Source organism: Neltuma alba, unplaced genomic scaffold (genome assembly GCF_004799145.2).
Source record: "Neltuma alba isolate B1F8T4 unplaced genomic scaffold, ASM479914v2 tig00002386_pilon, whole genome shotgun sequence".
Taxonomy (NCBI): domain Eukaryota; kingdom Viridiplantae; phylum Streptophyta; class Magnoliopsida; order Fabales; family Fabaceae; genus Neltuma; species Neltuma alba.
In genome coordinates this window covers 34,045-45,538 of record NW_021632843.1, presented here as the reverse complement: position 1 = coordinate 45,538, position 11,494 = coordinate 34,045, and the positions used below count along the sequence as shown (strand labels likewise).

At 40.1% G+C, this 11,494-nt stretch overlaps 2 protein-coding genes across 2 annotated transcripts; one reads left to right on the top strand and one right to left on the bottom strand.

Annotated features, from left to right (window-relative positions):
* Window positions 1-805: 805 nt before the first annotated feature.
* On the top strand, window positions 806-4,742 carry LOC114724960 (endoglucanase 2). The gene is made up of 6 exons (XM_028911429.1): window positions 806-1,389; window positions 1,955-2,238; window positions 2,739-3,176; window positions 3,515-3,662; window positions 3,854-4,020; window positions 4,111-4,742. Exons 1-6 carry the CDS (start codon window positions 1,200-1,202, stop codon window positions 4,441-4,443), a joined length of 1,560 nt encoding a protein of 519 aa, XP_028767262.1. The 5' UTR covers window positions 806-1,199; the 3' UTR covers window positions 4,444-4,742.
* A 1,035-nt stretch (window positions 4,743-5,777) lies between these two features.
* Window positions 5,778-7,756, bottom strand: LOC114724940 (cytokinin riboside 5'-monophosphate phosphoribohydrolase LOG3-like). The gene is made up of 7 exons (XM_028911410.1): window positions 7,599-7,756; window positions 7,346-7,443; window positions 7,218-7,248; window positions 7,001-7,100; window positions 6,722-6,792; window positions 6,401-6,544; window positions 5,778-6,186 (listed from the first exon to the last, which is right to left on the bottom strand). The coding sequence occupies exons 1-7, from the start codon at window positions 7,695-7,697 to the stop codon at window positions 6,091-6,093; spliced, it is 639 nt and encodes a 212-aa protein (XP_028767243.1). The 5' UTR covers window positions 7,698-7,756; the 3' UTR covers window positions 5,778-6,090.
* Window positions 7,757-11,494: the final 3,738 nt, after the last annotated feature.

The window sequence follows — 11,494 nt, the reverse complement described above, 5'->3', positions numbered from 1 at the left end:
TCCCCAGAGGAGGAGAGAGAAAGAGGGTTGGGTGGAGGGGTGAGAGCCTGAGAGGGTTGGTTTCTATGTTTCTCCAGCACATGATTGTTTCCATCTGGTTGGGAAGTGCAAGGTCACGTCCCTCGTAAATAGAATGATGACAGCCGTTTGCTAAACTAGGTTTGAAACTAAAAGTTTCTCCCGCTTTACAAGGAAGACTCATGGGCCTAGATTTGGGTGTTTGCGTAACATCTCCGCTATCTTTGACATTTATCCTATCACTAAATAGTCTTGATTAACTTTTATAATTAAAATTGGATGTAGTATTATTTATGGGAATTCACCACTTAAATGAATTCATAACAAGATTTTAATTTGCTATGTGATAAATGTCAAATTGTCAATAAGCTGCATTTTCAAGGAAAATTGCATTTGTATCTTACAAACATGCGTGATATTTTATTCCGAAATATTTGCATTTCGATCCTTGAATTTTTTAAATTGAGAGAAATAATGATCTGATTATAATTTAATAAACATATTGACAGAGGAGTTACAAATTAACCTTTTCGAGAATAATTTTTTTTTTATCTTAAACATTATTAAATTATAATCTTAGCGTTCGTTATGTTGAAGGGTCCATGTCACTCAAGTTTCTGGTCCCGATCATCACCAGCCCACCGACAAACGGAAACGGCTCATCTCTTGACTTGTGTCTTTTACACATGTCACCCCCCATTCCTTCCTCACCTTCCCGGTCTCATTCTTTACCAAATGAGCAGGGTCATTTGCGTCATTCACCTGATACCTAAAGAAGGGATGCCTCGAGTATAACTTCTCGTCGGTGATCCTCGGAGCCCGCCATTTTCAGTTTCCACTCTCCCCCACCTTGCGTTCGGGTCGGGTCATATGTACCCCTGGTTAGTTTAGATCCATCTTTTCCACTATTCTGTTGCTGGCGCTTGCTTCCTTGCTTAAGGTTTTCCAATTTTAATTCCATGCATCTCAAGTCAATGTTCAAGCCTGTATAATAACTGCATTCCAAACGTAGCTGTCGTCCAAAGCTAGATCTCTCTTCTTTCTCGCTGTCAGGCATCTATCAATTTCTCTCCCACGTTGCGCTTCACGGGCACTTTGGAAGTCGCCCTTGTTTTTTAACAATGTGTTGAGTTTGGCATAGATCCGGGGGCTGACGCGGTAATCAAAGCGCATTTTCTGAAATGGCTGAAAAGTCGAGGTCCGGGGGATCTTGTTGTGGCTGGTTTGTGGCGTTTGTCGTTCTCGCTATCGTCGTCGGCGCCGTTGCATATGCGTTAGTAAAGAAATTTGGTCACCACCATAAGAGCGCCCACGACGAAGATTATGCCTCCGCTCTCAAACTCTCAATGCAGTTCTTCGATATACAAAAATGTAACGTTTCTCCCTTTTTTCCCCCATCAAAGAATGCATCACTCATTTGTATAGATCATTTTTCGTTTTCCTTTTTATCTGTTACTTTTCTATGTGATTGATTAGTTTCTATCCCTTTTCTTCATTATGTTCCACCTTCCCAGGAGGGAGTTTCATTTTCTCGGTTCCTGACTGCCTCGTTGTGCGTATGACATAGTTGGGATCTGAAATTATATGGGCTTCTTATTTCGTTTTTGTTCCAAGTATTCGTGTTTGTTCTGAAGCATACTAATTGAGCCAACAAACCAAGTCTCAACATCTGTATTCTTTTGCCTGGCGTTTCTTAATTTTCATCTTTATTTTTATTTATTAAAATAGTGGTATTCTGCCCCTTTGATTTGTAGGTCACAACACTAATCTCTTTAAGAGATCGTATATGTTTCTTTCAATAAAAATTCCATAGATTTGTTGGTCTTTCGAATTTCCTTGATTACTTCAATCATGGTCTGCTATGCTATTGCTTAGATTTCATAATTTTTTTATCCCTACTTTATGTACTAGTTAAGTCCATAATTCCTCAATGCAGCTGGTAAGTTGGCTGACAACAAAATATCCTGGAGAGGGGACTCTGCTCTTAAAGATGGAAGTCAAGCAAAGTTGGATTTATCAAAAGGGATGTACGATGCTGGGGATCACATGAAGTTTGGTTTTCCAATGGCATTTACTGCCACCGTGTTATCTTGGGCCATCTTGGAATATGGAAATAATATGGATAAAGTTTCGCAGTTGCAACCTGCTAAGGAATCACTCAAGTGGATCACTGACTATCTCATCAAGGCTCATCCTTCTGAGAATGTGCTTTACGTTCAGGTACTGTAGCTTTAACTCAATTTTTTTTTCTTGGGTGGGTTGTCAGAGCTTTCAACTTCCATTTGATGCCAGCATTATGTGCAAGTTAGCTATTGTGTGGGCATAAATTTCAAATGCTCCATGACTCTCGGATAGTCTTAGACAGATGCATTCTCTAATTTTGTGTTTGTGGTATTAATGCCATGGCATGCTGTGAGATTAGAAAATGATTGTTTTTATATTGTCTTTTTTTTTTTTAAATTTTAATACTGTTCCTTTATCTTTCTATTATTCTTATTCATGCTTTTCAGACTTCACTGCATTGTGGTGATTATTGTACAGGACTGATCAAGGGATAGTGTTCATATAAATATGAATTATTCTTTGCCTTCATGTGCCAGCTGCTTTCAGCCTTTCTCTTTTGGTGTTAGAACTTTCTCAGCAGCCCACTCCTTTAGCAAGCTGGATTCATGATGACCTAATCTGATCTATTTCATTTCTTAAAATTTATTGTTTGGCAGGTGGGTGATCCTGAGGCAGATCATGCATGCTGGGATAGGCCTGAAGACATGACTGAGGCACGACCACTTATACAGGTCAACACATCTAGTCCTGGAACAGATGTAGCAGCTGAAACTGCAGCAGCCATGGCCTCAGCATCTTTGGTCTTTAAGAAAACTGATTCTACATATTCAAGCACGCTCCTCAAGCATGCAAAAGAGTTGTTTAATTTTGCGGAAAAGAACAGGGAATTATATAGTAAGAGCATTCCTGAAGTCCAGACGTATTATAATTCAACAGGATATGGTGATGAACTCTTGTGGGCAGCTAGCTGGCTCTATCATGCTACAAATGATCATTCATATCTTCAGTATGTGACCGGCCAAAAGGGAGAAGACTATGCTCAATGGGGGACTCCAACCTGGTTTAGTTGGGACAACAAGCTTGCCGGAACCCAGGTAGATTTCTCCTTTATTGTTGGTGAATTCCAATCTTTGCCCTGTTTTAATGCGTATCTTTTAGCCAGAGATCATCATAAATTACATGAATGCGTCAGTTGAAAATGGGCTTTGGATGCTGATTAGAACCCACGGATCACATTCCCAGATGGGACATAAAGAAGGCTAGGGGAAACTAGTGGCTTGAAATTAAAATTGTGTTCATAACAGGGTTTAGCTTAATTGCGAGCACTGTTTCCTTCACCTTAGATGATGCTTTGCTTTCAGCAGTAATGAAGAATTGGTTTTTCTTTGGATTTTTTTTTTTAATCTTTAATACTAGTCTTTTCTGGGAGCAGGTTTTGTTATCCAGATTAAGCTTCTTTAGGGCCAATGATATTTCCGACTCATATGGCTCTGGTCTCCAAAGTTACAGGAAAACGGCTGAGGCTGTAATGTGCGGCCTTCTGCCAGATTCTCCGACTGCCACAAAAAGCAGAACTGATAGTAATGCTCTCCAATAAAAGCTATTTCTGCATAGTCATGTTAAAAATGTTTTTGTCTTTGCACTACATTCCATTCTTAACATTCCATTCTCCGATAGGCATGTTGTCAATGATTAATATCAAATTTCATTATCGTGCTGATAATTTTACCGTTGTGTCTTCAGTAATTAGTTTTCTTCATCTATGATACAGATGGTCTCATATGGGTCAGCCAATGGAACTCTCTGCAACAACCTGTTGCTTCAGCATTCTTAGCTACTCTTTACAGTGATTATATGCTTACTTCGAAGACTCACAAATTAAGTTGTGATTCGGGTTCTTTCAGCCCAGAAGATCTCCGGGACTTTGCCAAATCTCAGGTAACCTTCCATTATCATTTTCACGGAACTTCAACTATTCTGTAACACGTGATCCCTCTCCAAATTGAAAACTTCTTGCTACTTGTGCAGGCTAATTATGTCCTGGGCAATAATCCTATGCGTATGAGTTATCTCGTGGGATATGGGGATAAATTCCCCAAATTCGTGCATCACAGGGGAGCTTCGATTCCTGCTGATGAAAAGCCTAGTTGCAAAGACGGTTTCAAATGGCTCGAATCATCTGCTCCTAATCCCAATGTAGCCACTGGTGCGCTTGTTGGTGGACCCTTCTTAAATGAGACTTTTATTGACTCGAGGAACAATTCCATGCAAGCCGAACCAAGCACCTATAACACTGCCCTTGCAGTGGGCCTCTTCTCTAGTTTAGTCTCCACATCCTCCGCAGTTCAATCCTTTTCCTGAAAGTTATAGCTTCTCCTGGCCGCAACCTGAGTTCCGTGCAACCGAAGGTAAACTGGATGTTTGAGTGCGAGTGTCAATTGTCAACCATATTTCGCTGTAGCTTTATTCATTTTGTAGCTAATTAGAAGGGGGCGAAGTAATGGTGCACCAATATGCTTGATTGTATGTATTGTAGTGTATGATGTGGTGTTTGCTAGTTCGGGATACATTGCCACGCACGGGAAAATTTGATTTGTCGTTGTCAGCTCACCATCTTTGAGCAGCTGTGTTGAAAATATATATTAATTGTTTTTTTTTTTTTGAAATGATTATGTTATGATAAGGAATTGCATTGCGTTCTCAGATCTGTATACAAAGATGGTTGGGAGCTCTCTTTGCCTGAGCAGAAAATGGTTTTTGGAGGGACATTAAGCTCACGAATAATAAAATGGGAGTGAGAAGTTTAATGAGTTTGAGGGCATCATGCTGTAGTTGAGCAGTATAAAAGGGGAGGCTAATCGACTCATCTAAGTACGAGCGAAGAGTCAGAATTGAGAGAGGGCACTATATGGCACATGTAGAGCTGATGAATTTGATATGCAGAGAGTGCTGATCGGAATCCGGGAAAAAGAGAAGGCATCACGTTGATTAGTAGCGATCTGGAGATTTGGAGACGAGCTTTCAGTAGCTTTTGTTCTCAGAAATCAAGAAATAAATACTGACGGTTTGGGATTATAATTAGGGTCAAACCTTCGATTTCTCATCTATATTAAAATAAAAGAAATGTTGATCTCACCAGCCGACTCGTCACTGGTAGATAAAAGAGTAGAGGAGATAACGACGGAGGGAGAGTTGCGATAGGAAAAGGCCAAACCCACGTGGGCACTCGCCGGTCCAATGTCCGCAGGCCCTTTTCATCTGGAAGACATCAATGCCTCCTGGTTCATCGGTAGGCTCCTCCCCATCTCCCTTTCTTCCCCAGTCTTCCATCCCCATACTCTGTACGGTTAAGGACAGGTGTCCTTCTGCAGTTTATTGCCTTCAATTTTTATTCCCCTGCGCATCACCATTCACCACCATCTTTCATGAAATCACTTAATTACAAACAACCCCCCCCCCCAAAAAAACCAATTGCTGTCAAACTCAGACTCTTCGCATTATTCATTTCTACGATCCCTTTCCCCCTATGTGTTTGTGACTCGATGGCAGTAGGTGCGCTGCATAATGTCCTCCGATGTATTCATCCCCTGCGTACTCTTTGGTTCCTTTTTAATTTCATCAGATGTCCCCGAAGGGGCGGTTCCTTTTTAATTTCGAAATGTCATAATCGTTACCCATTTCCACCACTCTTTTTTAATTAAGAGCCTTATTCAACTTCATTTATTATAACAGTCATGCACCATATCATGAAAAATTCCTCCACTATTGATTGATTTTATTCATGTGGCAGATTCCAGCGCACAGTGAATCATCCCCTTCTGATTCTGCTTCATCGGTCCCAAATCACAGCAGGAAAAAAGAGAACAGAGGACATTACACACACACACACACACATTTAATCTTGTATCTTAAAAGCGGCAAGGAATCCACAGCTAATCAACAGAAGAAGAACTGTGGGGACTACTGCGTGGAGTTGACGTCTAGGATGCTGCATGTTTGTGTGTTTGGTCAACGCGAGATGTCTGACTTTGCAGTGTAAACCAAGTGTTGCTCCGTCTCCCAGCCAAGCCTAGGGGCCACCCCGTGGTGCTGGGGAGTGTATTCCTGCCCAAAGTAAAGGAATGAAGTGCTCAGATCATTGCTGACTGCGTAGTATCCATGATGTGTCATGGGAGCCACGTGTAGAGAGATATGCATGTATCATTGAAACGTGATCACATCCATAAAAACATCTTATCCCAGTATATTAATTGTAGAAAGCAGCAGTGTGTGTTTTAGGAGAGTTATTGTGATATGATCTAAGCGGTGTGATGAGTACCTCGAGCTTGGACATTAGGTCGTGGGCAGTTTGGGCAGACACAATAATGTGACGGGCAGCGGGTGCGACGAAGCCTTCTTCCACGGCTTTGTCAACGAATGACAGCAACGAGTTGTAGTAGCCGTCTACGTTCAACAAGCCCACCTGCACCCATTGTTTTCATTTTCTTTTTGGTTAATCATTCTCCTTCTTTTATTTACCACGTCATCATTATTTCTTTGACAACTCACATCTCTCCTAATCATCATAAACCCCTCGCATTCCTATTTGGAATTAACAATAGATAGATAAATAGGTGTTGCGTTTTTCTTCCAATCTTACTGGTTTGTCGTGAATTCCCAGTTGAGCCCAGGTGATGATTTCCAATAGTTCTTCCAGGGTGCCATACCCACCTGCACATATGATTTCCCAAACAATGAGTCATTTATCAGAAAGCGATCGAGATTCCGAGGAATGACAAGGGAAAAAAAAGTGACATGCGATGATGCAAGGAAGAGAAAGTGACGAGCAGTGGGTCAATTATTGGGGGATGAATCAAAATGGGAAAGTATGGGGAGTGGTGTTTTATTTTAATTTTGCTTCTGGCAAGAGGGAAAGAACCTGGCAAGGCGATGAATGCGTCGGCTTGTCGAGCCATCTCGGCTTTGCGTTGGTGCATTCCCGATACAGCTCGCACCTCCCCCACCGTTTCTCCCGTTATCTGTATTCATTCCCCAAAAACCAATCTCATTTCTCAATTCCTACTCCTACTCTGCTTTATATTAACCATTACATTCATGTTATTATGACTGCAAATACACACACACACAAAACCCACCTCTCTTGGCGTAAGTGTCCTGGGAATGACTCTGCAAACAAGAGAACAAAGCGTGCGGGTGCGATAATTAACAACAGTGAGCTGAGTTCATAAAGAATTGGGGGAGGCAGGGGGAAAATGAGAGGTACCCTAATACGTGGCGACCTCCGTCACGGACGGCCTGTGACACCAAACCCATCAGCCCAATGCTGCCTCCTCCATACACCAAGTCCACGCTCCTTTCCACCTGCATATTTAAAGGAAAAAGCAAAGAAATTACCCAATAGTGTCGCTCTCTGCCACTGCGACAACACAACGCAAGTTCAATGGAATTTTAAATGCAGAGGCAGGGGCTGTATGGGATGGGAGGAAGAATGAGAGTTGATGACGAGTAAGGAATACCAGTTGGTGAGCGAGCTGAAGAGCAGCTCGCTGGTAGCTGGGGTTCTTGCCAGGGCTGCTGCCACAGAACACGCAGATACGTTTGAACCTGCAATTCATTTGAGGGTAAAGTGTGCTCGCCACTGCCAAGTGCCCAGGGAGGGAATGCCAAGATTGTTTCAAACTCATTACCATTCCCTCTCTCTCTCTTATACAATGCCACTCCCCCTCCCTCTGAGCGCCGGCATCAATCATCCATCCCCCCGACCCCACACATGACGTCAACCCCTCCCTCTCTTCCCCCAGTCACTTCATTCATTGTGCACATGGCCTCCATTTTGTCGGTAATTATATCACTCGACGTCTCCTTAGATTCTAGATTCATCTGATCAGGTGCAGCGTAGGCCCTTTCAAATGACCAGCCCTCCTCAATTAAACCATATGCTCTATCGTCACATGACCTCCTTTTCTTATTTGTTGTTGCCCGCAAATCCTGTTCACAGCTCGCCTCACTTCCCATCCCTCCCTCTCCTCTCGACTCAGTATTTCTTATTTAGTTCCAATGAGAATGCGTCCGACTCCAAGTATTTCTTTTTAATGAAAAAGTCCTGAATTCTGAGAATCATTTTTAATCTGCCACTCTCCTCTGTTCTTCTCGGAATTTTCCGATAGTGAGATTTCATTTGAGTAAAGGTGCTCACTTGCAGCCTCCACAATTATTAAATAACAGAATTGTGTGTGGGCCTTGCAAACATAAATAGAGCAGTACGTAATTCAGAAGCAATATATAAATTAGCTAAAACGAGGTCGTGCCATTCTATAAAAGAACAGGGTGGGGAAGGAATATTCCATGATGATTGTTTTTGTCATTGGATGGATGGATTGGAAGTTGGCCGGGGGTGCGTCCCTTAATTGGTTGGCTCGCACGGGACTTGAGAAGCTCCGAAAAAACCCAATGCCCAAGGCAATTAGTTTCATAATCGAATACCGCGTCCTAATTTCTCCGTTACTATTACATCTAATTAATTTACATATTGCTCTCGTTTTTCACAGGTTTTGCTACGAATAGGTTGGTTGCAAATACACCGTTTGTTTTCACACGCGTACGTTTGACTCTGAGGGTTCTTCGCGATCGGCCTCTTGCGCAGCGAGTCAAGGGAAGCTCCCCTCTTAGCGAGTGAAATTTTGAATACATAATTTCGTTATATTATATTTCCAACATTCACGGGACAAACAATTACAGCGACATTTCATCCGATGAGTCCCGAATAATCATCAGTGTCTGTATCAATCTGAAACAGCGCAGATACGCTCCATTTATCGAACGGCATTTGGTGGCGAGGATAGAGGGGGAGGGGGGGGGGGAGAGAGAGAGAGAGAGAGAGAGAGAGAGGCGCTATCAAACCCATCAACAAAGGAGCGCTCCAAATCCAATCGCCACTGAGCGCTCTCTCTCTCTCTGTTTTTTTTAAATAATCGTATTCTGAGATTTTTTTTCTCATGTAATAGATTGGGAACTAGGGTGTGTTTGGATGAAATCAAACTGTGGTTTAGAAAAGTGATTCTGAAAAATAGATTTTGGGGAGAATAGATTCTGTGAAGAATATATTTTGTAAAAAAGTGATTCTGAGAAATAAGAGTGTTTGGATAGTTGTTATCAGAAGCACTTTTTATATATACAAATTACTAAAAAAAAAGACATAAGTTAATATGATAATTACAAAAAAATAGATTTTATGATATATTTTAATTTGAAGGAATAAAATTGTTAATAATATATTTTTTACCAACATAATTAATAATACATAAGATAATATAATTAATAAATAATTAATATGTATATATATTTATAAAATATAATATTAAATATGTTTATAAAAAAAAACAAGATACATATCCTATAGGCTCTCATACTCTCCCTCTTTTCTTCAAAAGCAAAAAAATTTTGCTTTTTCCAAAACTATGGTTTTGACCCAAAACCATGGTTTTGGTTTTTGGGTGGGTGTTTGGGTGACTTAATCTCCAAACCATGGTTTGAGGTGTCACCCAAACACACCCCTAGTGTTGTTAGTATGTTGATATTTCTTTTAACTTTTTTAATATGTTTAATTTGTTTTTTTGTCTGTTTTTCCTTCTTCAGAAATTTTCCCAGCCAAACTTAAGAGTAAAAAAAATAATTAATGCTATATTAAATTAACACACATATATATAATTGATTGATATCAGGCACAATTATACAAAAAGATTTTTTTTTTTGCGAAAAATCAGATTATAACGATCATTTGCAAAAATAGAATTAAATTCCAATTGTGCAGGCATTATTCGAGAGGCTCTTCAGATGTCCGTCGATGGTCAACTGTCACGGCCTTTTTCTCTCCAACTCGAAGTTACGTCCCATCAGCCATCTAATCCCCCGGACTCATTCACGGGAGGATGTGATGTTCGCCGACGCCCTTCGCACATATCTTAATGCCAACAAATATATGTATATATATATATATATATATGTGCGTGTGTGATGACGAAATCAGCACTATGTTCAGGTCAGCCATGTAAAAGTCGGAATGCAAACTTGAAAATCTGCCTATTGCACTAATTTTCTTTTCTTCTCTCTTTTTTTTTCCCAAGGTGGTAACTTTTATTGTCTGGCACGTAGCAAATTGCTCAGGGAAATCACTCCAAGCATTTGAGAATATCCAAGACAATCAGTTTTAGAAGATCTCTCACGGAACCAGTTACAGCTTCGGCTATGGTCTCATACAGAATTCTCACCCGGGGGGGAAAAAAACTCAAAATAGATGGATGTGGTGTCTCGATATTCCTTTCCTGATTTAGTGCTATACAGCCTTTCAAGGCACTCGTACGGATGACCCATCATGTTTTAATCTACACGCATTTCTCATCATAAACACAACGCTTTAATTTTAATCGAACTGCATCAGCATATCCTTTCATGTCCAACGTTATTAGAATGCTGTGTTCTTTACCTCCAGTGATTGAGCAGGAGTAACTTTCAATAAGATGACTGCGATTGTAAGGGCCATTTTTCTAACGTACAAAATAAACTTTCAAAACAATCTTTTTTAAAAAATATATAAAAATGTCTAAAAATTATACCATAATTTGTACAAAAAGTTTCTTGCTTTTAAACTCACCCTCCCTCTTGGAATTCTTGGGTTTGCGTCTTAGCTGGCCCATTACATCACGTAAGTCAGACAACGCTCCCTAAAGTCTGGGCTTATTGGGCACCAATGACCGATCTTACTGGACTCAATTTACTCTCTCTCTCTCTCTCTCTCTCTCTCTATGTGTATATATATATATTTTAAAATTCCAAAATCATGGACTCAATTTGTTCCGCCCTTTTTTTGTTGCTCCGGCTTCATAAATCAACAGAGAAGAATTTGATCTTATTCTATAGATAAAGAGGTGACCATAAAAGTACAAATAAAATTACATACTACCTCCGGTCCTTATTATAAGACCCCGTTTGACTTTTTGTTTGGTCCTAATTATAAGACCCCAATCCATTTTGTCTCTCCTATTTATGCATTTTTTTCAAGATAATCCTTCTAATAATGATAGTTCTAGCCAATATACTTAATTAGCAAGGATATTTTAGGAATGACAACACTTATTTATTACAAATAACTAACTTAACTTACTTCCTTAATCTCCTCAAATAAGTCAACTGGGTCTTATAATTAGGACCAGAGGTAGTATTTCATAGTTTTCGTATTTGGGATTTACATCACATTTTCATGTTGTTTTATACTTATTTTGAAATATGTACCTTATTAAATAGATGTTTCAGATCTAGATCCCTGTGTAATTCATGATGCATATTAAATATATTCGACTTCAACATGATTAACGGTAATTTTTATTAACTGAATAATGACTTCAAAATAATACTC